The sequence below is a fragment of the Mrakia frigida genome (genome assembly GCF_051309035.1).
Source record: "Mrakia frigida strain ATCC 22029 unplaced genomic scaffold BDY24scaffold_1, whole genome shotgun sequence".
Taxonomy (NCBI): domain Eukaryota; kingdom Fungi; phylum Basidiomycota; class Tremellomycetes; order Cystofilobasidiales; family Mrakiaceae; genus Mrakia; species Mrakia frigida.
In genome coordinates, this window is record NW_027481280.1 from 616020 (window position 1) to 638886 (window position 22867).

General features: G+C 53.9%; 7 protein-coding genes across 7 annotated transcripts; 3 read left to right on the forward strand and 4 right to left on the reverse strand.

Moving 5' to 3' along the window:
• Positions 1-4219, forward strand: RSM22 (tRNA methyltransferase RSM22). The gene is made up of 9 exons (XM_076644989.1): positions 1-577; positions 693-1053; positions 1119-1222; positions 1295-1374; positions 1455-1571; positions 1639-2076; positions 2156-2591; positions 2670-3586; positions 3655-4219. Exons 1-9 carry the CDS (start codon positions 247-249, stop codon positions 3775-3777), a joined length of 2907 nt encoding a protein of 968 aa, XP_076501160.1. The 5' UTR covers positions 1-246; the 3' UTR covers positions 3778-4219.
• On the reverse strand, positions 3940-5850 carry BDY24DRAFT_373741 (uncharacterized protein). The gene is made up of 9 exons (XM_076638318.1): positions 5806-5850; positions 5553-5734; positions 5449-5462; positions 5188-5383; positions 5010-5116; positions 4626-4927; positions 4474-4541; positions 4322-4380; positions 3940-4214 (listed from the first exon to the last, which is right to left on the reverse strand). Exons 1-9 carry the CDS (start codon positions 5811-5813, stop codon positions 4179-4181), a joined length of 972 nt encoding a protein of 323 aa, XP_076501161.1. The 5' UTR covers positions 5814-5850; the 3' UTR covers positions 3940-4178.
• A 1-nt stretch (position 5851) lies between these two features.
• On the reverse strand, positions 5852-9776 carry BDY24DRAFT_373743 (malate synthase). Its single transcript, XM_076638319.1, has 20 exons — positions 9470-9776; positions 9266-9360; positions 9060-9196; positions 8914-8957; positions 8785-8807; positions 8683-8701; positions 8536-8599; positions 8351-8422; positions 8074-8244; positions 7902-7974; positions 7712-7797; positions 7611-7620; positions 7385-7535; positions 7189-7294; positions 7035-7107; positions 6836-6939; positions 6693-6756; positions 6529-6597; positions 6250-6416; positions 5852-6154 (listed from the first exon to the last, which is right to left on the reverse strand). The coding sequence occupies exons 1-20, from the start codon at positions 9504-9506 to the stop codon at positions 6103-6105; spliced, it is 1617 nt and encodes a 538-aa protein (XP_076501162.1). The 5' UTR covers positions 9507-9776; the 3' UTR covers positions 5852-6102.
• A 3180-nt stretch (positions 9777-12956) lies between these two features.
• On the reverse strand, positions 12957-13323 carry BDY24DRAFT_335389 (C2H2-type zinc finger protein; the record flags this gene model as incomplete). Its single annotated transcript, XM_076637192.1, has 2 exons — positions 12957-13091; positions 13249-13323. Coding segments are annotated over 2 exons (210 nt in total), but the record flags the coding sequence as incomplete, so codon positions are not given.
• Positions 13324-14687: 1364 nt separating this feature from the next.
• On the forward strand, positions 14688-15533 carry BDY24DRAFT_373760 (uncharacterized protein). Its single transcript, XM_076638320.1, has one exon. It carries the CDS (start codon positions 14811-14813, stop codon positions 15099-15101), a length of 291 nt encoding a protein of 96 aa, XP_076501164.1. The 5' UTR covers positions 14688-14810; the 3' UTR covers positions 15102-15533.
• Positions 15534-17566: 2033 nt separating this feature from the next.
• On the forward strand, positions 17567-21249 carry BDY24DRAFT_437495 (sugar porter family MFS transporter; the record flags this gene model as incomplete). Its single annotated transcript, XM_076644274.1, has 17 exons — positions 17567-17749; positions 17901-17934; positions 18002-18015; positions 18085-18256; positions 18347-18507; positions 18640-18667; positions 18795-18846; positions 18923-18994; positions 19079-19157; positions 19232-19449; positions 19591-19682; positions 19781-19790; positions 19889-20125; positions 20238-20318; positions 20449-20483; positions 20594-20691; positions 20796-21249. 17 exons carry the CDS (start codon positions 17567-17569, stop codon positions 21003-21005), a joined length of 1776 nt encoding a protein of 591 aa, XP_076501165.1. The 3' UTR covers positions 21006-21249.
• A 202-nt stretch (positions 21250-21451) lies between these two features.
• On the reverse strand, positions 21452-22745 carry GFD1 (Gfd1p). Its single transcript, XM_076645126.1, has 3 exons — positions 22348-22745; positions 22077-22185; positions 21452-21996 (listed from the first exon to the last, which is right to left on the reverse strand). The coding sequence occupies exons 1-3, from the start codon at positions 22596-22598 to the stop codon at positions 21664-21666; spliced, it is 693 nt and encodes a 230-aa protein (XP_076501166.1). The 5' UTR covers positions 22599-22745; the 3' UTR covers positions 21452-21663.
• Positions 22746-22867: the final 122 nt, after the last annotated feature.

Sequence of the window (22867 nt, forward strand, 5' to 3'; positions counted from 1 at the left end):
GCTCGGAGAAAGAAGTCCCCCCCGCTGCGATGGATCCCAGAGAGTCAAGCGACTGCTCTGGAAAACGAGCCATTCAGAAGAGGAGAGAAAGTCAGCCTCTTCCTTGTGAATTTCGTGAGCTCGACTTTCCTCCTTCCCTCCACCCACGACCTAGACGCTCTCCCTCCCCTTTCCTTCTCTCGGCTTCGGAGATCTACTCGCTGGTGGGCACCCTACTGGTATACACGCCTTCTTCCTCTCTTCAACATGCTATCCCTAGCTCGGTCGTCTCGCTCCTCTCTTCGCTCCTCCTCCTCCTCCAGTCGACCCTCCGCATCCTTCCTCCCTTCCCTCCCCTCGACCTCGTTCCTCTCACCCTCCTCCCTCCTTATCGGACGTCGCCACGCTCAATCTATACCGCATGGACTCGTAGGAGGAACGAGGGACGATCAGGCTGTTCTCGCCTACGACAAGTACGAGGAAGTGGTGGATCGTCGAGCTGAACGAAGGAGTCCTGCTGCTGTGGTTGGAACAAAGATGATGCCGACGATCTCGCTGCCGAGTGAACTCGAGAACAAAATGGAGAGGCTGTATGGAAGTGAGTTTGACCTAGAAGTTTTTCCTCTTTCCTTCGAAGCAGCGTCGTTGTCGCTTCTCAAAAAAGTCGAAAGCTCACCTCGCTTCTTCCTTCCTTCTCTCCTCTCCTCCCTCAGACCAAGACGCCAAACTCACCCGAGCAGCCTACAAACTCTTCCTGAACCGACCTGCTGTCTCCTACCTCCCCGCCCCCCAAAAACCCAAATCCAAAGATCTTCGTCCAGCGCCCATCAAGCGGAAACCTCGTCTCGTCCTCGGAAAGACGCTCGACCTCGAAGCTCAACCTCTCTTGCTCATGCCAGGGCAGACCAACAAGGAACTCGTCTTCGCTCACGCAACTGGAGTCATGCCAGCTCAGTACGCCATCATGAGGAACATCATGAAGGAGCTGCACGAGAAGATGGGCTGGAAGAAGGAGGAGGAGAGGGGAGGGTTCCAGTTCTTGGACTTCGCGGCTGGGTACGGTGCGGGAGCTTGGTGAGTTCTAGCCTCTACTCGTTCTTTGTAGACTGGTTTTGACTCCAGATCGTTCGTTTTGACAGGGCATCAATCGCTACTTTCCCTTCCCCGCCGACGAAGATGAACACCTACGTCCAGATCGAACCCAACAAGATCGTTTCCGAACTCGCTCAGCTTCTTCTCACACGTCCGTTCTAACGTCCTTCTTCTCCTTCTCTTGTTCGAAAAGCTGACTCAAAATATCTTCGCCCACTTACAGCTGGAACTCCCGGACCTGTCAACGACTGGGCCAATCTCTACTACCGAAGTTTTGTCAGCTTCCAGGCGTCCAAGCCGTTCGTGAGTCTCGTCTCTCTCTCTTTCCTTTCTCGTCCCGTTCCTCTTTTGGGCTTCACTGACCATTGCTTCCTTCCTCACAGCCGATTCGCACCAAGAAGTCGATAGCCATCTGCGCCTTCCATCTCTCGACCATGCGAACAGCTCAGGATCGTCGGAGAGTCATCAGAGCCATGTGGAACTCCGAAGCAGAGTTCATGGTTCGTCCTCGTCCTCGTCTCGTCTCTCTTTCCTTTAGCTGATTTTCTCTCTCCTTCCTCAATCCAGGTCATCGCCGAACAAACCTTCAAGGACTCCTTCGACTGTGTCGCCGAAGCCCGAGAGTTCCTTCTCCAGCTCGGACGAGAGGAGAAGGCCTCCATCTCGACCAAAACCCCTCCTCCTCCCCCGCCACCAGCACCCGTCGTCGAGGAACCCGTCGTGACGAGAGGACGGAAGCATCGAAAGGATCGAGGATCGAAGTCGCCCAGGCTCGCGGACGGTCTGATGGAATCGCTCGGGAAGGAGGAGGATCGACTCGAGAAGCCTGGACCCGACGGGAAGGAGAGGTTCACGTCGCATGGAATCGAGTTCGTGGAGGTCGACTTCGTTCCTGAACCGGAGCCTGAGCCTGAGGTGGAGGAGACGGCTGTGAGACGGAAGGGAGATGGGAATTGGATTTCGAAGAACCCTGAGAGGGCGGCTGGATGTTACGTTGTTGCTCCCGTGAGTCGTTGTTCTTCTTCGTCTTCGACGCGACGAGAGCCTTTGCTGATCCTTCTCTCTTTCCTCGATCGATTGCCAGTGTCCTCACGACCTCGAATGCCCCCTCACCTCCACCCCCGACATGTGCCACTTCGCTCAACGTCTCGAACAACCCAACTTCTCTCGTCTGACGAAGAACACCAAGCAAGGGACGACCGAGCTCAAGATGTCGTACATCATCATTCGACGAGGAGATCGGCCAGTCGTCCTACCTGAGGATCGAGGAGAGGGGAGGCTGGGAGAGGTGGCTCGGGAGTTGATGGAGAAGGAAGCGGAGAAGCTGGCCTCTCAAGTCGTTCAAGGAGAGGATGGAACGTACTCGTCCCCGAATCTGGACGACGTCGAGAAGGTCGCTGTTGAGCTCCCCCCTCACGATGCGGAGAAGCTGAGACTCGAGTCGTCCGAGTGGGGAAGGATGATCTACCCTCCTATCGTTGGATCGGATCTCATCACGGCGGATTTGTGCACGTCCGACGGTTCGTTCTTTCTCTCGTTCGACGCGTCGTCTTCTTTTCCGTTTCGCTGATCTTTCTCTCTCCTTTCCTCTTCCTCAGGATCCATTCAACGACGAACCTACCCTCGCTCCCTTGGCAAGCAAGTCTGGTACGACATGAAGCACTCCAAATGGGGGGACCTCGTCCCTCACGCTCCCAAATCCTCCGTCCCCAAACTTCGAGGTATCCGTCGTCTCGCTCCCGCCCACAAGAAGAACAAGATCACAGTTCACAACGGACAAGTCTCGGGACTTGCAGGACTCTCCCGACTCGAGTACGAGGACGTCCATCAGCTCATGACCTCCCTCGGAGTCGCCATACCTGATCGACCTGGGATGGAGTGGCAGCGGGAGATGCAGCTCGAGAGGAGGAAGGAGATCCAGACTCGAGGATGGAACTCGTCGGAAGGATGGGGGATTGGGGATCAGATTTACGGGTACGATGCTTCGGCAGAGAGGAAGAAGGCGGTGGATAAGATTGTGGCGGAGGCGGGAGGAGTGGGGTCGTTGATCAAGAAGAAGAGGAAGAAGGTTGGGGACGACGCGGAGTGGACGGCAGAGGGAGGGTGGAGACCTAAGGAGGTGGTCAGGGAGGAGTTGGACGAGGCGGAACTGGAGTGGGAACCTACGGTTCTGGAGGGAGAGATGGAGATCGATCCGACGGCTTACAAGGCGAAGTACAAGCTTCGAAACGCGCCACCCGAGGAGGACGACCAGGACGACAACGCTACTCCTTCCTACTCCTCCAACCCACCTACCCTCCCCCCTTCCCTCGCTCGAGGCTTCGCCGCCGAGGATCTCGACTCGCTACCGGACGTGTCGTTCTCGTCGCCCGTTCGGATCGATCTCTCGGGATTGGGACCTGGATGGCTCGAGGATACCGAGATGGGAGGAGTGGAGTCGCCCGCTCAGCAGAGGATCTCGGCATCGGATAGGCTGAAGACGTTCAAGAAGTTGGGGGTTCCGGTGCCTGATTTGGTGAGTCTCGTTTCTCTCCTTTCTCTCGACGCGTCGCTGATTTCGTTTGTTTTGTTTTTCGTTTGCAGGGACGACCTCGAACGGCCAAGGACGACTGGGAGCTGCTCGAATCGTGGGATGGGAAGACGAACGTTGCTCCCGATAGACCTGTGAGGCCGTACGCGAGGCGGTTCGGAGGGAAGAGGAAGTAGACATGTTCGTTAGCTTTTTGGACCTTCGTCTCCCGTTTCGTTTTTGCATCGTTCTTTCTCTGCTTTTGTTTTCTCCTTCTCTGCTCCCTTTAGCTCGTTCGTTATGTTGTGATGAATAGGTTTGTCCACCCCTCTTCTTTCTTCTCGTACATCTTGCTGGCGATTCGAGAGGACAAGGACGAAAGGAGCGAGCGAGGAGAGGCCGAAAGGAAAGTCCATGACAGCGTCCGAAGATCGATCGAGATAAAAAGCTAGCTAGAAGATGTGCATCTAGGGTAAGGTGAGGAGATGAGGGCGTTAAAAAGGCATCAACCGAAAACGAGCGAGAGAAAGAAAAGCAAAAGAGTCCATCGTTTGTTCGAGCTCAAAAAGGAAGAAAAAATAAGACGTGCCGGCGCTCCTCAGTAAGTTTCGCTCTTCTCCACGAAGGTGCGGACCTATGTAAAAGATAGAGATAGAGAAGGAAATCGAGGTCAGTATGGCGTGTCGTGGAAGAGAAGGGGAGCGGAAAGACAAAAGGAGAGAGAAGGGAGACGCGACTCACGTAGTCGTTCAGTTTCCTCCTCCCGTTCCGTTCTGTTCGCCAGATCCAGAAGACGATGGCTGTGAGTTATCGAACATGATAAAATCGGTCAGCTTTGCGTCGAGAAGGGGCCGAAAAAGGAAAGAGGAGATGGAGAGGAGAGCTGAACTCACATCCGACAATGATCGCAGCCGACGCGGCTCCTACCGAAATACCAGCAATTCTCTTCACTCGTTCGGAGCTAGGTTCCAGTAGAAAAAGTGAGACACAGAACTCAGCGCGAGTCTTCTGGTGAGCGAAGAGAAACATCGTGCCTCGAACTCACCTCGTCGCTCCCAACACCACCACGTAATCGACATCCAGCTTCGTCCCATCCGAGTCCGTGATCACCAACGTATGCTCCTCTTCACTCTCGTACCCAGACCCGAAGAACAGCAGCTGCTGCACGAACCCAGCTTTCGAGGACCCGTTGTAAGTCGCTCCCGAGTCCTCACCGTCGACAGAGATGGTGTAAAGACCGTGGTCGGGCTGGATGGATCCGTAGAGGTACACAGCAGATCCAGTGAAGGTAACGGTAGCAGTAGCTGACTTCTGCTGGGTGTAGGTTGTTGTTTGAAGGTAGGTCCCCTGACGAAAACCGAATCGAGAAAGAATCAGCTCGACGTTCTCCTCTCCTTTCCTTTCCTCCCTTCCTTCCTCGTGAGCTCACCTGAGAAGCAGCAGCCCCAACTCCCCAAGTCCCACCGTAGACAAAGTAGTTTGTATCCGCATCGTCGTAGGTCAGATTCGACTGCCCACTTCCTACGGGTACCGTCACTGAGGCAGATCAAGAAAAGGGAGGAGGTGTGAGCTCGAGCTCAAACGTCGAAGGAAGGGAGGGAGCTCACGAATGACCTGTCCGATCCCGGCCCAATCGTCTTCAGCAGTACCAGCTCCAGTGACTTCCAAGCTAAGCGTATGAGGAGTCCCCGAGTCTAAGCTGTCGAAGGAGGCGAGTAGAGAGCCGGCGGGTTCAGGGGAGGAGGTCGTTGAGTCGAGGGAGACGGTGTACGTCGTTGAAGAGGAAGCTACAGAGCCGTAGATCTGCGAGCGACAGAAGTAGGTCAGATATGTTCTCATTGGATGAGATATGAACTGCTGGGACGAACATAAGCAGCACTTCCTAGTGGAAACGAAGCAGAAGGGAGGGAAGGAGGTTCAGCTTGGATTGATTGATGAGCTCGACCCTTTCCTTCCTTCTGAGAGAACTGACCGTTAAAGCTCAACTCAACCTTACTCCCTACGCCTCTCGTCCACCTGAAAGCATCCTGAACTTCTCCTAGTGGAGATCTGTTTCCGAAGCCGTTCCCTGTCGCGTTCCACCCTTGAGTAGCATTTCCGTCCGAGAAGGGACTCCAGCGGAGGAAGGGAGACGTGAAGGGGAGGGTGACGTTCCTGGCAGAGAGAACGAGATTCAGAGTAAGTTTAGCATAAGGATGAATATAATGAGAAGTAGAGAGACGCACATCGACATCTTGAGCAAGAAGAATAGGAGGAGAGGAGGACGTTGAGGACGAGGTGAGCTCGCAACGACCCGACCTCTCGCTCTCCTTTCGTTTCACCGCAGCTCAGGGTTAGGTAACCGATATAGATTCGACTAAAAAGTTCCAAGAAACGTTGACGTGAGAAGCGTAGCATACAATCAAGGAGACGAGAGAAGGGTCGTCAAAAGGAACAAAAGCAAAAAGGAGAAATCAAGAACCACACGACGCGTCCGTCAAAGGCTCGAAACGAAACGAGAACTCTCCTTCCTTCGACGCTGCTTAGAGAGAAGCAGGCCTGACGAGTCCAGGATCGAGGTAGTGCATCAGATCCCTGAAAATCGATCAAGGAGGCGAAGCAAAAGAGGAGGTGATCAGTTCGTTGTTTTCCTCCTCTCGTCCCGACGGCAGAGATCGCAAAGGACTCACGAAGTCAAGAAGTCGCTGGGGACCTTAGCTCCAATCTGCTGGATCATGTACATCTTGGCGATCTCGATATTTCCGACGGCGAGGCCAGGAGCGGAAGCGGCGACCTTCTTGGCTTCCTCGTTGAGGATGTTGGTGAGGAAGGGGACGGTGATGAGGGTGTGGTCGTCCTGTTTGAGCAAAGCGAGGGGAAAGGTAGGTATCAGAGACTCGTAGCAAGAAAAGGGGCCCTTCGAAAAGGAGAGAAAAGTGAGGAGACGAGAGGAGGAAGAAAGAACGAACGAGCTTAGCTCCGTGGTGAGCCCACTGCCAGAGTTGCGTTCGAGCGATCTCGGCGGTAGCAGCATCCTCCTAAGAGAAGAAAAGATGGGAAGAGGGGCGGACGTCAGCGAGGAGCTTCAATGAGAGGAAAGGGAAACGAAACGAGGAAGAAAGACGGGACGAACCATCAAGTAGTTGATGGGAACGCAACCGTTTCCAGAGATCCAGTTGGCACAGTAGGCGAGGGCACTGAAGAAGCACGAACGAAGCACGTCAGTTTCGAGCTCGCAAGAAGGAAGAAGGAAGGAAGAAGAAGAAGGCGACTCACGCAGAAGCGTTGTCGACGACTCCCTGCTTGGTGATCTTTCCAGGGACGTGGCTCGAAACAAGATCGGAAGGCTTGATGTTGACATCCTCTCGTCGGATGTGGTACTGAAAAATGAGAAAATGAGCGAGAGGGTACGAAGAAAGTCAGCGAAAGGTCGAAGGGGAAGATGAAAAGAAAACGGAAGGAGACGGGTGCGAACCTGGTTGGGACCGAGCATGTGCTCGTTGAAGACGTCCATAGCGATCTTGACGAGTCCAGGGTGAGCAACCCATCTATAGAGGGGAATAGAGGGGCAGGAACTGATCAGCTTCGTTCGAAAGGGGAGGGAAAAGAGAGGGAGATGAGAAGCTCACGTTCCATCGTGCCCAGCGGTGACCTCTCGGACCTTGTCAGCTCTGACCTTAGCGGTAACAGCGTCGTTGGCGGTAGGATCGTTCTTGATAGGGATCTGAGCCGACACTGGTTGATGGAAGAAAGGGAACAAAGGTCAGCTCGAATCGACGATGAAGATCGAGAACGAGGCGCGTAGAAAATGAAAGGCAGACTCACTTCCTCCCATAGCAGCGACCTTCCTCTTGTGGCAGGTCTGGATGAGAAGCCTGACGTAGGAGTCCATGAAGGGAACGGTCATGGTGACCTCGGATCGATCGGGAAGGACGTTCTTCTTGTGCATTCGAGTCTTTTTGATGTAGGAGAAGATCTGGAGGAGCCGCGACGAACGTTAGAAGGTCAGTAGAGTCTCGAACGTATTTTATAGGAGAAATGATTGACTCACGTAGTCCCATCTTCATATAGCAAGAACATCGAGCGAGAGAGGGAAGAGGAGAGGGTCAGACGCGTCGAAGCCAAGATCGTGGACGAAAACGTGAAACGTACCGTCCACAGTTGAGACCCGAAGAGTGATCTCGAAGCTCGTAGATGATCTCCTCCATCTGGAAGGCGGCGGGGAGGGTCTCGATCAACTGGGAAAGAGTAACAAAGTCGAGGAAAGAGGGAAGAAGAGTCAGCGACGAGACGGCGAAATCAAACGGGAAGAAATCAGCTCGAAAGAAGTCGTGATACTCACAACAGTAGCTCGAATGGTTCCAGGAGCGAGCTTGATGTAAGCCTCGGCGAAGTTGAAGACGTCGTTCCAGAGCCTGAGTTAAGGAAAGGAAAGGGCGAAGGAGAGACGCGTCGAGTCAGCTCCGCTCGTCTCCTCTTCCCAAGGCTCGTCAAAAGATAGAGCAAGTACTCACCTAGCCTCGAGGTAGTGCTCCATCTTGGGAAGGTAGAAGTAAGGTCCTCGTCCTCGCTTGACGAGCTCGTGGGCGTTGTGAAGGAAGAAGAGAGCGAAGTCGAAGATGGATCCCGACATGGCGGTACCGTCGATGAGCACTCGAGGCTCGTTGAGATGCCATCCTCGAGGTCTGTAGCAGAAACCAAAACCCCACAAAATCAGTCTCGAAGATCGATCTCGATCAAAATTGATCAAAGTTGCTCGGGCAGAGTCGGGAAAACGGTCAGCGGACGCACCGAACGATGAGGACCGCAGACTCGGGGTTGAGCTTGTAAGATTTTCCTCCAGACTCGAGCGAGATGGTTTGTCTGCGAAGAAGGAGAAAACGAGTCAGACGGGTGAGTGAGGAAGGAAGAAACGAGAAGGCCGAGGGAGAGGGAAAGGTCGGGAGGGAGATGGGAGGGAAGCGAGAAGAGCTCACCGGACAGCGTCTTTGAGGTTGATCTGACCGTCGAGAAGGTTGTTCCAAGTAGGAGCGTTCGAGTCTGAGAAGGCGGAAGTGAGAGAGATGTCCGTCAGTTCGAAGTCGAGCGGAAGAAGGAAGAGCGAGGGAGCTTGGCCGACGCACCTTCGAAGTCGGCCATGAACTGCGAAAGAAGAGAGAGAAAGTGATCAGGCTTTGAGATCGCTGGAATGAGGTTCTAGTAGGGAACAGAGACGAGTAGCTCACAGTCTTAGCTCCAGAGTTGAGAGCTGTCGCAGAGAAGCAGCATCGGAAAGGAAGCAGGGTCGACAAGTCAGCTCTCCTTTCTCCTCCTCTTCGCTCCTCCACCCAACGAAACCGTCGAGTCGAACTCACCATTGATGACCATCTTCCTATCCGTAGGTCCAGTAATCTCGACCCTACGAACATCAACCAAGAGGGAAGAAGGATCAGCTTCTCTGTCCTTCCCCGTTTGCTTCGAGCTCACCACAATCTCTCCTCCCTGTCGTTTTCAAACTGACCTTCGATCCTCCAGTCCAGGTCCAACTCCCGCTCCTCTCCAGCTGATATCCTCTCGAACGTGCTTGGTCTCCGGAGGGAAGGTCAGCTGAGCTCCCTTGTCGAGTTCAGCTTGAAGAGTCAATCGAGCGAGGAGGAGCTATAGTCGAAAAAGAAAGAGGTCGGGTCAGCTTGAAGGAGATCCCGAGAGAGGATGCGAACGACTCACCTCCTTCCTCTTTCCGTCAAAGGTTCGATGCAGAGAAGCGAGGAACTTGAGAGCTTCGGGCGTGAGGATCTCAGATTGAGCGGAAGAGACCTTGCCTGAGGAGAGAGAGAATCGAAGAGGAGAGGAGGAGGAGGAGGAGGAGGAGGGGGTGAGCTGATGTCGGGCTCGCCCGGGGGAACGCTTCTGCTGCTTCTATAGACTTACCGAGAACCTGTACTCCTTTGATATCACTAGTAGTCATGGTAGAGGTTGAGATGAGATGGTGGTTTGTGGAGAGAAGAGGGGGGTGGGGTTGGGGGTTGATGGGTGTTGAGAGGGAAGGAGGGAGTGGATTCGAAGTCGTCGGTTCTCGTTTTGTTTCCCGGGGGACTGATTAGACACGTGAGATTCAAAGGGAGAGAGAGTAAGGAGACGGAGCGCCGTCTCGCTCAAGTCGGTGCTGACGGTTAGGCTGAACGGGTGCGAAAGTGATAACAAGCCAAAGGGAGCAGTCCGAAAAGAAAGCGAAAAATGACGAGCGTTTCGGACGAGAAAGAAGAACGACGCGTCGAGTCATCTCTCTTTCTTTCTCGCAGTGCCAGATTTGCTTGCCCTTGGGTTCAAATGATAGCCTGCTGTAGCTTCCAAGTCATGCGAAGGCAGACTCTTCGATTCTGAGGGTCTCATTTTCGAGAAGGAAGGCCTCCGTCGAAGCGCACCTCGTTCCCTCTCCCTCTCCTCTCCCCCTTTTCTCGTCTGAGAATCCTCAACAGAAGATTCATCGACACACTTCCACCCAAGCTCATCCGCGAACGAGAGAGGGTTCCATCTCAGGCAAGCAACACAGACGCGGGAACGAAAGACGGCTTTTCGAGAACGCGTCGCAGATCGAAAGCAAGCCATAACAGAAACGGAGACCAGAAATTGAAACAAAATAGCAAGGAGAAGGCGGAGAGAGGAGAAAAAAACGTCGTACATCTATGGAGGTTTTGTTTTGAGGCAAAAGAAAGCAAGAGAAAGAGCAAGGAGAGGAGGAGGGGAGGGGAGGAGGCGAACGAAGGTGTCGGCTTTTTTGTTGTTAACGAACAGAGAGGCGAAGCATAAGGTTAAGGGAAGGGGAAAGCAAAGCCAGAGGAGTGGAGAGGGTTGGGACAAGGGGTATAGGCGTAAGGAAGAAAGAAAACGAACTCTACTGATGGAACAAAAAGGAGGGAAGAACGAGGACATGGAAACAGTCGGTTGCGAGCAAAAGCTAAGTAAAGGGGAGGGGGAAAAGGGATAATAACTAAACTAAGCTACGTAGAAGAGAGAGGTGAAGGTTGGCTGAGACGCCCAAGAAAGGTTGACGAGAGAGGAGAGGAGGGAGAAAGGGAAGGGAAGGGAGGGAGGAAGACGACGCGTCCGAATCCGTACGACGACCGAGCTTGAGAGAGACGGGCGAGGGAGTGAACGGATCTAGATGTTCATCGACGAGTCCCCTCCAGCAGTCTGAGCGACGGGGCTTCCTCCTCTCGACAAGCTAGGGAGGCTGAACTTGACGTCTCCTTCCGACTGGTGGAAAGGAGCGAGAGCTGGCGTCGACTGTCCTGATCCTCCTCCGTTTCCTCCCATGGCGAAAGCGGCTCGAACGGAGCTGGCGAGTCCTCCATGGTTCTGCTGCTGATTCGACGACTGTCCGAACCCGAGTCCTGGCGACGACGCTCGACTTCCAACGGGCGAGTTCTGCTGCGACGCGGGTGCGGAACCGGATCCTCCTCCTGTCGAGAATCCAGCGAAGGGAGCGTTGGGAGCTGGGAGGTGTCGAGATTCGGGGGGAGGAGGGATGGAAGCAGCGTTGAGGATGTCCTCGACCGACTGTCGGCTGTTGTTGTTGTTCGAGTTGGCTTGGGCTTGAGCTTGAGCTTGAGCGTTGGCCTGGGCCTGGGCGTGAGCGAGAGCGAGTTGCTGCTGCTGCATCTGCTGCTGCTGAGCCTGGAGCTGAGCCGCCTGTTGCTGAGCCTGCATCTGCTGCTGGAAGTTGGCGGCGACGGATCCTGAGGAGAGGGTTCGACCGATGACCTGAGGAGGAGACATCCGACCCGAGAGACGAGAGGCGTTCTGAGCGGCTTGGGAGAGGTTGTTCGATTGCTGAGGAGAGCCGGTTTGGAGGGAGGAGTGGGATCCGTTGAAGTTGTTGTGGTGAGCGTTGGGGTAGGGATGCGACCTGAAGAGGGAAGGGAGGGAAGGAAAGAACGGAAGAGGTCAGCTCAAGCTCGAACTCTCGTCGTCGAAGTGTTTCAACGAAACCAAGGACGAAGTACCGAGGCAGAAGAGTACGAAAAACTCACCTGTGCTTCGGGTGATGCTGGTGGTGCGTCTTCGATCCAACTCCGTGTCCCTCCAACCTAGGATCGATCTCCATTCCTCCTCCGTTGGCGTACATCCCTCCGACCGGACTGCTAGCTCTCGAATGAACTCTCGAGTTCGCCGGGCTCGTCACCTGGCTCGAAGGTCCCGTTCCTCCGTAGCCTCCGTTGATGTTGAGGGGAGGAAAGATGCTCATGTTCCTCAAAGGACCGAGGACGGGCGAGGTCGAAGGAGTGAACTCGTATCCGTTGTTCTGAGGCATGATTCCGACCTGGTGGGTTCCCATGGGATCGTCCTGCTCGTCCTCGGAAGAGTGCGACGAAGAGGGAGAGGGCTGGTGGGAGACGTCTGCTGAAGTGACTCCGCTGCCGTAGGGGAAGTTGGGTCGGTGGTTTCCGAACTGGGACGCGGCGGCGTTTCGAGCCTGTTGCTGGAGGTTCTGGAGTTGCTGCTGCTGAGGGTTGAACTGGGGCATCTGCTGCTGAACTCCGTTGTTTCCGAGCGGCGACGAGTAGAATCCGTTTCCTCCTCCACCTCCACCTCCTCCTCCGTTCGAGCCTCCTCCTCCACCTCCCGACCCTCCGTTCCCGTTGGCTCCTCCCATGAGACCGTTCGACGACGCCTGCATCATGAGAGCCTTCTGAGCTGCTCGTAGACGCTTTCGGTAGCTCTTGTGGCATTCGGGGTGGTGGCAGTTGGGAGGAGTGAGGTAGGTGAGGTCGGTGAGCTCGCCAGCTCCGACGGCGTGGTGAACGGCTTGACCAGGCTGATGGAAGTCTCCTCCGTTCCCTTGAGACGCTCCTGGGACTCCCCATCGATCCCTCTCGTTCGAGAATCCTCCGAAAGACGCTCCCATCATCCCCGGAGTGTTGACGGGGCTCGTTCCAGCTGAGTGAGTTCTCGAGGTGTTGTTGGACGATCCGTTCGACTGGGTTCCGACTCCTCCTTGACCGATGATCTGACGGTGTCGCATCTCGTACTCGGCTCTCCTGACGGACTCTGAGCGTTCGAGCTCGAACAGTTGGTCCGCTGCTGCTGCCGCGAGAGCTGACATCTCGTTCATGGGGTCGGATCCGCTTCCTCCAGAGGGAGGGAAGAGGTGAGAGCCGTCGTGATGGTTGTTGTTGTTGTTGTGATGGTTGTTGTGGTGAGGGATGGGAGTAGGGTGAGATTTGTTGTGTCGAGAGGAGGAACCACGACCGTTCTCGTCATCCTTCGAGAGGGAGAGGAGCGAAGGAGCGAGAAGAAAGACGATCAGCTTTAGCTCCCAAGAGAACAGTCGCAGAAGAGTTCCAACGTGAAAAGAGGGAGGAAGAAAGCTCTGACTCACGTCGTCTGACTCGTCTCCAGTCTTGTTCTTGTTCTTCTTCCCCTTGACGTTGGGACCTTGATGAATTCGGATGTGCCTCGTCAACTCGTCGCTCCTCGAGAACCTCTTGTCGCATCCAGCGTGGTTGCAGGCGTGAGGCTTCTCTCCAGTGTGAGTTCGGATGTGTCGAGTCTGGTGAGAGGTAAAGGAGCAACGCGTAGGGAGGGGAGAGGCGAGGTAGGTAGGAGGAGAAAGGAAGGGAAGGAAGGAGGGAAGAGAGGTCAGCAACGCGACGCTGCGGCTCGTCCCACCCTCCTGCTATTCGCCGAGGGAGCAGCTAAAGACTGACCTGATGTTCGAGACGGTAGAAGGCTCTGTCGCAGAGAGGACACTTGTAGGGTCGAGGGATCTTGCTCTTGTCCATACTCAAGGCAGCTTCGGTGACTAGAAAAAAGTGACCAAACGAGACGACGACGCAAGAGGTCAGCTCTCTCTCTCTCCTTCCCTTCTTCCTTCCTCTTCCCTTCCCCGTACAAAGACTTCTCCAACGAAAAGGAGAGCCGATATAGGAAAGATGAGACTCACGAGCTTTGACTGCTGGATCGTTAGGATCTAGCCTTCCCGTGATGGGATCAGGGATGGGAGTTGGGTAGTTCATATCGTTGAAAAACGTGGACATGACGGATAAACGAGCGAGGCTGGCTGGTGGGTTTCTTCTATCGATTCGGATCTTCGAGGAGGTCTGGATGAGGAGAGAAGAGGAGCAAGAGGAAGAGGTCAGTTTTTTTGAAGACGCGGACGAGAAAGGGGAAGTTGTCGAATGGCGAGGAGAGGAGGGAGGGGAAGGGGTCTTCCCACCTCGCTCGTCCTCTTTGTCGGCTTATTCGACAGAGGGATCGAGAGGTGTAGAGAAAGTATAGGTGTAGGAGGATGATCAGAGATGGGCTGAAGAGATGAAGGTATGTTTTTTTGGCCCCACCCTTCCGGGTAAAGGAGGGAAAGGGTAGGGGGATGACTTCTCGCCAGCAGCCCTCTCCCCTCCTCCCTTCCCTTCTTCAACACCCGATTCTTTCAACCATCCAGCCTCCGTACCTTCCTCCTTCCCACCATCCTCTAGCCATCTCGCTAGCGGTCCATAGGACGCTCTTGGAAAACTCTGAGCTCGAAAGGAGGACTCACGAGGGAAGGAAGTGTTCAAGAGGAAAAGGAAGGAGGGAGGAAGGGAGCGAAAGTTTGGGGATGACGAGTCTGTAGAGAAACGACTGGATTTCTTGGAGAGGCCGAGTTGTATAGAGAGGGAGGAAGAGGGAGGAGGAGGAGGAGTGTATACGTTGATCTGTGGTCGAAGAGCTCAAGTTGTTGCCTTTGTGGGGGATGGGAGTGTGGAGGAAAGGAAGGGAAGGGGGGAAGGAAGAGTTTGAAGAAGCGGAAGAGGACGAGAAAGTCGTCGTTGCCGCAGAGACTCTTTTCTTGACTCCTCCAACTCCCCGGAACCCAACTTTCGATTCGAGACGCATCTATGCACCTTCTTCTATCTAAATCTGACTTTCGGGAAATTTTCAGAGCAACGCACGCAGCGAGAGAGCAGGAAAACCGACGCGTCTCAGCCAGGGGCTCCCCTTCGTCCTGAAACTCGAGTTGGGAAGCTCTCCTTGACGGACTGAGAAGGGCTCTTGCCTTGTGAAGATATAGAAGTCACTTCTACGTCGCTGAGCGAAGGTCTTCCCAGAAAGAAACGACTTAGAAAGTCTTGAACCCTCTTCCGTCGCGTTTCTCGATTGAAAGGCCGCCCCCCTTGTCTTCGCTTTTCACCGACGTCTCTTCTGAAGAATTTTCAAGCAGAGGTTGCTGAGTCAGTAAATCTGCTTCCGTGTTCATCGTTTCAGCTCTTGAACCGCCTTCGAACGAAAGATGATCCGTGACAGCGCAACGAGGACGTCGTCGGCCCTGCTCGTCCTCGCTCTTCCCCTCCGAAAGACCACCTCATCACCATCTGCTCCTCCTCGCTCCTTGTTCCCCTCAACGCCCACCATCTCCTCCTACTCCCCTTCCCTCCTATTACAACTGCCGCTTCCGTCAATTAGTGTCGTATGTCGAGCGGCTGAGTCGGGCCTTCGCGAAGAGAGAGGAAGGAAAAGTCGAAGCTCACCCAAAACCCAAAATCTCTTCTCCTCCCTTCTTGGATGCGTCCCTCAGGGTTAGTCCCTTCGTCTCTTCTCCAGCAAATATGTCAATCCTCCTCTACATATGCATCCTCGCTTCGAGATCTGTTGACGGAAGGCAAAAAGGGGAGACAAGATCAGCTCTTCTCGTCATTCGTCCTCCCGAATCGAAGCTCACCAGAAACACTCCTCCCTCCCCTTGGCTCCCTCACTTTCTCATCTCTCCCCTCGAGCAGCTAGCTCCAGCACTGAAGGACTCACCTCAGGCCAGGCTCCTCTAGAAAGTGACTCGAGTCTGCCATCGCAACCTGGTCAAAGGTCGCTGGACTTGAAGACCAGCTTGCGAGGAGAAGACCGAGGGAGGATGTCGACGAGAACGTTTGTTGGAGATCTTATGGGACGACAATGAGCATCAGTGAGTAGAAGTTTTATTCCTCTACGGGTGAGGCGAGATGTTCTGTGCAAAGTACTGAGGGAAGAGGAGAAAAGGGGGATGGGAGGCGAGACGAGACGAGGTCAAAGAAACAGTCGAACAAGCTGACCTCGTTTTTTTCTCTTCAATGGACTCCTACAGTTTACAAGGCTTGACATCGGCATCTCAACCGCGTTCCGTCTGCCATTTGTATCGTTGGCCAGTTTCCGAACGGCTGAAGGAGGGTTTCCTGAAGAAGTGGAGGGTGTACAAGGTCCGTTAGCCCTTCGACGCGTCGACACTTCGTTCCGGAACTAATCCTGACCTCCGCGTTCCTTTTCTCGGATCTTTACGCTGCTAGGATAACAGTCTCGTTTGGTTTTGGCGACTAGCTGGAGTGGAAGGAGGGACAAGAGGTCAGTTCATTTATTCTTCGCCTGTCTCGACGAGGAGTCGACCGTGCCTCGAGATCTTCCTCTTCTTCTCTTCAGTCAACACTTTACTGACCTTTCTCGCCTGTTCGGATATCAGAGATCGGTCTGAGATCCATATCTCGACGAGTCTGGTTGAGATGGGAGAGGCACAAAGGTCAGCTTCTTCTCGGTTCTCTCTCGCTCCCCTCCCTCTGCGTTCTGACCTCTGTACTTTTCTACGTAACGTTCCTTTACAGAAGCTTTGTCATCTATCTCGGGACTCGTACATGCTACCAAACGATGACCTCCTTTGGCGCGTCTACTCACAAAGATACAACGTCGAGGAACGAAGGCAAACGCGCAAAGTCGGTCCCCTCTCCCCTCCCTCTCTCTCCTCACCGTCTTCTCCTCCTTTCTCGCCATTCGAAGATCTTCTGCGTATGTAGAAGGTCATCACGAAAACACTCTTCGATTGTTGTGGTTGGGATCTCAACCGAAATCACAACAAGGAGGACGTAACTCGCCAAGGGCTGAGCGTTCGAGTCCCCACTTCCCCCTCCCTCTTTCCCTCGTTTCGCTGTGCTGATCACCTCTTTTCCCCAACATCTCCAGCTTACAAGCATCGCTCGGCGTATTCGACTGTTCTGGTCGAAACCTGAGACGTCTTCCGTCTTCTAACGACGACCATGAAGCAAGGGAGGTCGCTTTGTGAGTTCTCTCTCTTCCTCTCCTCTGCCCATCTTTCTGGCGCGCGTCTTGACCCGGTTCCTTCTCGCGTCCTTCCAGCTTCTTGTAACTGATCTGCGTCGCTCGATTTTGTAGCAGATTATTCAGCGACTTCATCAAAGGCAGATCAGAGGTCTCTTCGTCGGATCTCGCCCCTCCCATCTCGACCTCTCTTCAGCCGCCTTTCTCTACTGTTCTTGCCTTCAGTGAGTAACCCTTCCTCTATGCCTCCATGCTCTTCGGACATGTCTACTCTCACAGAAAGCATAGCTCGGTGCTCATCGGTTCTTCTCGTCTCGCTCTTCAGGTTCCACCAACGAACTCTCTCATCCCGTCGGTCTGCCTCTCCCTCTTCGACCTTTTCGCCTCTTCTCGCCCTTCTCTACAACACAGCCACCTCCACTTCGCCAGCTCCTTCGGCTGATATTCGAGGTCTAGCTCCTCTCGCTGGATCTTTTAGCCTTCGATAAACGGCGAGGAGGTCGGTGGATCGGTGCTTGTCGGTCGGATTGGGAGGGAGTTCAGGCTATGTCTCTCCCTTTCATTCTTGCCCCTCCTTCACCCCCTTCTTGCCAGCTGACACCAGATGAACATCTGGATGAATCTTGAACTTGTCCACTATCGATCAAAACTACTCTCGTCTCTGTACGACCGCAGAAACTCGAGGAATCGTCGAGGAAAGACGCGTTCGATCAGCAACAAAGGCGACTCTACTCGGACCGTGACTCCTGACGGCAACAAAAAGATTCGCCAAGCTCAGCTCCATTCTGCTCTGTTCAAAATTGGAGGCTTCGAATGGGCCAGCTGACTCTGTTCCGTAGATTGCTCTATGGAGTTTGTCGGGTCCTGAAACACCAAAACCAGATCTGGCGCTTCTTCCTCTCTCTCTCCTCCAACTCGATCTTGCACCCCTTCCTTCCCACCAACCTCTCCTGCTTCTCCCTCCTTTCAATCATGGCCGACCTACATCGCCAGCAATCCGACATCTCCTCGATGATGCCCTTCGAGAAGACCGTCCCGAAGAAAACGAGTCGCTTTGCTTCTCAGGTCGCCAACTCGCACGCTCGAACCGTCGCAGCGGTTTCTGCCTCTGCCCCTCCTATCCCTAAGGAAGTGGAGAATTTCAAGACCTACTTCGTGAGCTTCACTTCGTTTTCATCTCGCAGAACGAGAGCACTTGGAGGGCAGCAAAAACATGCTCGCCTTTGATTCCGCCGACGATTGATCAGTGGCGCCGACTTTCGTCTCTAACTTGTTTTCCTCCCTCTCCTTTCCATTGTTCTCGCAGATCGGGATTCTCGTCTGTTTCGGTGCTATCGCTTGTAAGTTTTGCTCGTCTTTGAGGCAGTGGAAACCCTGGGCTGACTTCGATCCCCTTCACTTGAACAGACGGCTACGACACGGTTCGCCTCTCCTTCCTTGCTCTCTCTCACACGACGTCGTCGTCCTGACCTCTTCTTGGACTCTCGCAGGGATTCTTCGGAGGAACTATCGCTCTTCCTGCCTTCAAAGCAGCCTTCGGGCTCGAGGTCGTCGCGGGAGGACAGACGAAGAAGCAAGTCGACGAGATTTCCTCCAACCTCGTTTCCTTGTTCCAGGGCGGATCCTTCTTCGGAGCTGGAGCCCAGTTCTACATGACCGAGCGTGAGTCTGCTTATTTGACAGCTGCATCTTTCCGAACGAGGTGCAGCAACTGACCTTTCTCGGCCTTCTCTGAATCTCGTCGCTCTTCAGGTTGGGGAAGGAAGCTCTCTATCGTCGTTTCCAATACGATCTTCATCGCTTCAGCCTTCATGCAGACCTTCGCCAACGGATCAGTCGGTATCATGATGGGAGGAAGATTTTTGGGCGGCTTCGCAATTGGGATCTCTTCTCTTGTGATCCCCGTTTACCTTGTGAGTTTCTCTCTCTCTGTCTCTCTCTCTTTCTCTCTCTCTCTCTGTCTCTCCTCTTCGCTTCTTTTCCTTCGCTCCTTTCCTATCGGATCCACCTATACTGACACTTATCTTTCTCGTTTGTTCTTACAGTCCGAGTTCGCTCCAGCCAACGTTCGAGGTGAGTTCACGAGGTAGACGCGTCGTTTTCTTTCTCCCTTCGACGCGTCTTTCCCTCCTTCTCCTGTACTCTCTACAGCAGTGGGAAAGTTGTTGCTGACCTATCCCTCCTTTACACAACGCACCAGGACGTATCATCGGATTCTACGACATGGGCATCCAAGTCGGAACGCTCCTTGGGTGAGTTCGAGAAGAGAAGGGTGGTGAAAGCCCGAATCGAGACTGACTTCGCCTATCTGCTGATTCCTCTCCCCAGTTTCTGGATCAACTACATCCTCGCTTCTTCCATGAAGCCTTCTAAGATTCAATGGCAAATTCCAGTCTTCCTGTGAGTGCTTTTCTCCGCCGAACGCGTTCTCTTCTGCCAGACGCGTCTTCGTTCTGACGCCTTCCTCTCCCGTCTCTCTTTCAGTCAACTCGTCCCTGCCGGTGTGCTGCTCGTGGGAATGTTCTTCATCCCGGAGACGCCCAGATGGCTCATGTCGAAGCACGTAAGTCCTCTTCGACAGAATCGTCGCGTCTGAAGACCTGCTGATTCTTCTTTTTTTCACCCGCGTTTCCACAGCGATACGAGGAAGCCGCTACTACTCTTTCGCGAATTCGTAACCTTCCCGTCGACCACGAATACGTCGCTTGGGAACTCACTCAAACGAGAGAGCAGGTAGAAGCCGAGGATTTAATCCGAGGGAACGACGGAAACATCAAGCTCGTGAAGCAGCTCTTCCAGGCCAAAGGTCACCGATACCGTCTCTTCCTCGGAATGGCTTTGATCTCTTTCAAAACGTGAGCTCCTTCGTTTCTTCTCTCCTCTTCCCTCCGTTGAGTAATCTCAGTCCTGTCTCTTCTACATGGTTGAGTAATCTCAATCGACGCGACGCATCCGACAAGCACTGACTCCTCCCTCTTCGGTGTCACGATCGACAGCTTCTCTGGAGTCCAAGCTATCAACTACTATTCTCCTCGTATTTTCGAGCAGCTTGGATTCAAGGGCTCGAAGAACTCTCTATTCGCAACCGGTCAGTCGCCTTTCCTCTCTTCCTCTGTCCTTTCCCCTTCTTCTCCTTCCTCTCCCATCCCTTCCTTCTGGATGACTGACCTAATCTTCATATCGCAGGTATCTATGGGTTCGTTCTCCCGTCTCTTTTACGTCTCGCTCCCTTCCCCTTCCCCTCTGTTCCCTCCTGTCGCTGACCTTACGCTTCTGACGCCTTTGTATATACAGGACCGTGAAATTCGTCTTCACCGTGATTTTCGGTCTTTTCATCGTGGATCGAATCGGTCGACGACGTCCTCTGATGATCGGTTCTCTGGTCGGCTCGTTCTGCCTCTTCTACATGGGGATCTACCTCACTGTCGCCGGGGAGCGAGATGGAACCAACACCACTCGAACAGTGGGAGATTACTTCTGTATAACCTTTTTATTTCTCTTCGCTGCTAATTACTGTTTTGGATGGAACTCGTGAGTCCATAGTCCCTGGGAGCATGGGTGGAGGTGGGAGGAAGGGTGGAGCGGGTCGCGACGCGTTTCTGACGGTCTTCTTCTTCCCCTCTCTTACTCTCCCTCTCCGCAGCGTCCCTCTCACCTTGATCTCGGAAATCTTCACCCAACGGTTCCGAACCTTGTCGATGACCTTCTGCTTGATGTGGCAATGGTGAGTTTTAGCGAGCCAAAACGCGAGCGGAAGTCCAAGGACGAAAGCGGACGGGATCGACGCGTCTCTCGCTCTTTCTTTCACATCTCGCAGATTAACTGACTGACTCTGACCTTTCGTCTTCTATCAGGCTCAACACCTTCTCCATCGTCAAGATCATGCCCCGTGAGTTCATCTCCCTCTGTCCATGCGAACAATCGCGGCGTCGAAACCGAACCTGACGTCTCCCTCTCTCTTCTCTTTCTCTCATTTGATGTTTCTCTCATTTGAACCAGTATCCCTCACCAATCTCGGAGCTCGAACCTATTTTATATTCGGATCCATTTTTGGAACGGCGTCCATTTTCGTATACTTCCTCATCCCCGAGACAACCGTGCGTCGCGTTTCTCTCTTTCTCTCTCTCTCTCTCTCTCTCTCTCTCTCTCTCTCTCTCTCTTTCCTGCTCCCGTCCTAACCCGCTCTTTCCCCCTTCCACAGGGTCTCCCTCTCGAAGCCATGGACCAACTCTTCGGCGGAATCCAACGAACCGACGCTGAAGTCGCCGTCCTCGACTACTCTGGAATGGAGAAGACCAAGAACGACGGTCAATCCCAGCACATCGAGAACCTCGGAGTCAAAGGAGAAGGAGGAGCGATGGCTTCGATCCCTACGATGCCGGTGCTCTACGAGAAGGAGGGACGGGTTTAGGTCGTGCGACCTTCGCTTGTTTGCTTTTTTGTTGTGATTCGTTTGCCTCTTCTCTTTCAGTCTCTTGTTGGGTTTACTAGTTCTCTTTTCTTTCCTTGCGTCTATCTCCTTCCGATGTCTTCGTTTACTTTTAGTTACGCCCTTTCCCTTCACGTTTTTTTCTCTCTCATTCTCTCACTCTCGAGCTTGATTCGACGCACTCAGGTTTCCCTTCACCAAGCTCGAGCAAGGGACTTTTAGCCACAAGGCGCCTCCCGTCGTGTTTTTAGCTAATGACAAAAGGGACCTGCTTCTCTGACGTCCAGCGAGCAAGACAAGATGACGAAAGAGACTCGTTGGGACGGAAGGTCGACGCGTCGACGCGTCCGTCCCCTGCTTGCCTCGCTTCCTTCCTCCTCCTCGCCCTTGGCCCCAGCGGCAAAGCTCCGAGCTAGTCCAACGGCAAATCAACAGAGGAATTATCATGTAGATCAACGAGGCGAGGAAGCAAACGCGAGGAGACGTATCGTAAAGAAGAAAGAACGAGCGGATTGCACGAAAGCAGGAGCAAGAGCGAGAAAAAAAGCGAGAGACAAAGAACGAGAGATCGTAAACTACGTAAGAACCAAAAGAGAACGGCAACTGCTACTCATCACACCAGCATCTCCTTTCTCCCCTCTCATTTCCCAACCCTCTTCCCTCCCTCCAACACCTCCACCCTCCTCCCCCACTTCTCCCTCTCCTCCTCCCAATCGCTCTCCTTCGCCTTCAACCCGCACACCTCATCGACCAACTCTGCGTACTCGCCTTCCAGCTGCTTCACCTCCTTCTCCAGCGAGGTCTTCTCGTCTCGGAGCTTGCTGTTGGCGGAGCGGAGGAAATCGATCGTCTTCTTGTCGGCGAGGGAGGAGGTGGATTGGATTTTGGTGGGTGAGACGGGTGGGGTTTGGAGGGTTCCGGTGGAGGTGGGTTTGGATGAGGAGGATTTGGCGGAGGGTTCGGGGGTGTTTTGCTTTGAAAGGAAGAGGGGGGGAGACGCGTCGAAGGTCAGCTCGGGTTCCTGTCCTCGAAAATCGAAACACGACCACTCACCTCAGCTCTCATCCTCTTCATGTTCTCCTCGATAGCCTTCCTCCTCTTCTCCATCTCGGTGGCCTTGTAGTCTCCACTCCCGTCGTCGTCCGAATCCAGCTCCCTCGCTCTCTTCTTCCCCTTCCCAGCAGCGTCCCTAAACTTGAAACTCCCGCCTCCTCCTCCTCCTTCAGGTCCAGCCTGCAAGACTTGCTCTCCATCGGTATCCCATTCCGCATCATTGACGATCTCGTCCTCCTCGACGAGGACGGTTCGTTTGCTCTCCCTCAACTTCCTGGCGGTCGCTCCGTCGCCTTCTTCCTCATCCTCGACGAGCTCGTCAGGCCAATCTGGGGAAGGTTCTCGGCGACGAGGGTTGGACTTGTTGGTGGTTGATTTGGGAGGAGTAGGAAGGGAAGAAGAAGAGGCTTTGGCGTTCTTGTTGGGAGTCGAGAGATGAGCTGCGTTGGGGACGGAGGAGGAGGGAGGTCGACCGATCGTCTGGACTTCAGCGGAAGCGGCTGCTTCGGCTCGTTTGTTCATCACTCTGATGAGATTTTCGTCGTCGGCCCAGACTGGAGAAACAGAGGAGAGAAAGAAGGGAAGGTGAAGGAGGAAGGTTAGCGAGAGGAAGAGGGAGGAGGGGAGATTGTTGAACGACGAATCGACGCACTGAAGAAGTTGCACGAGGGTTTCTGCAGGAGGAAAAGAGAGGAAAAATTAGCCACGAATGAGAAGGAGGCTAAGAGAGATGTCGAACTTACGACGTCGCAAGCGTAGAAGTCTCTGAGAGAACGGAGGAAGAAGGTCAG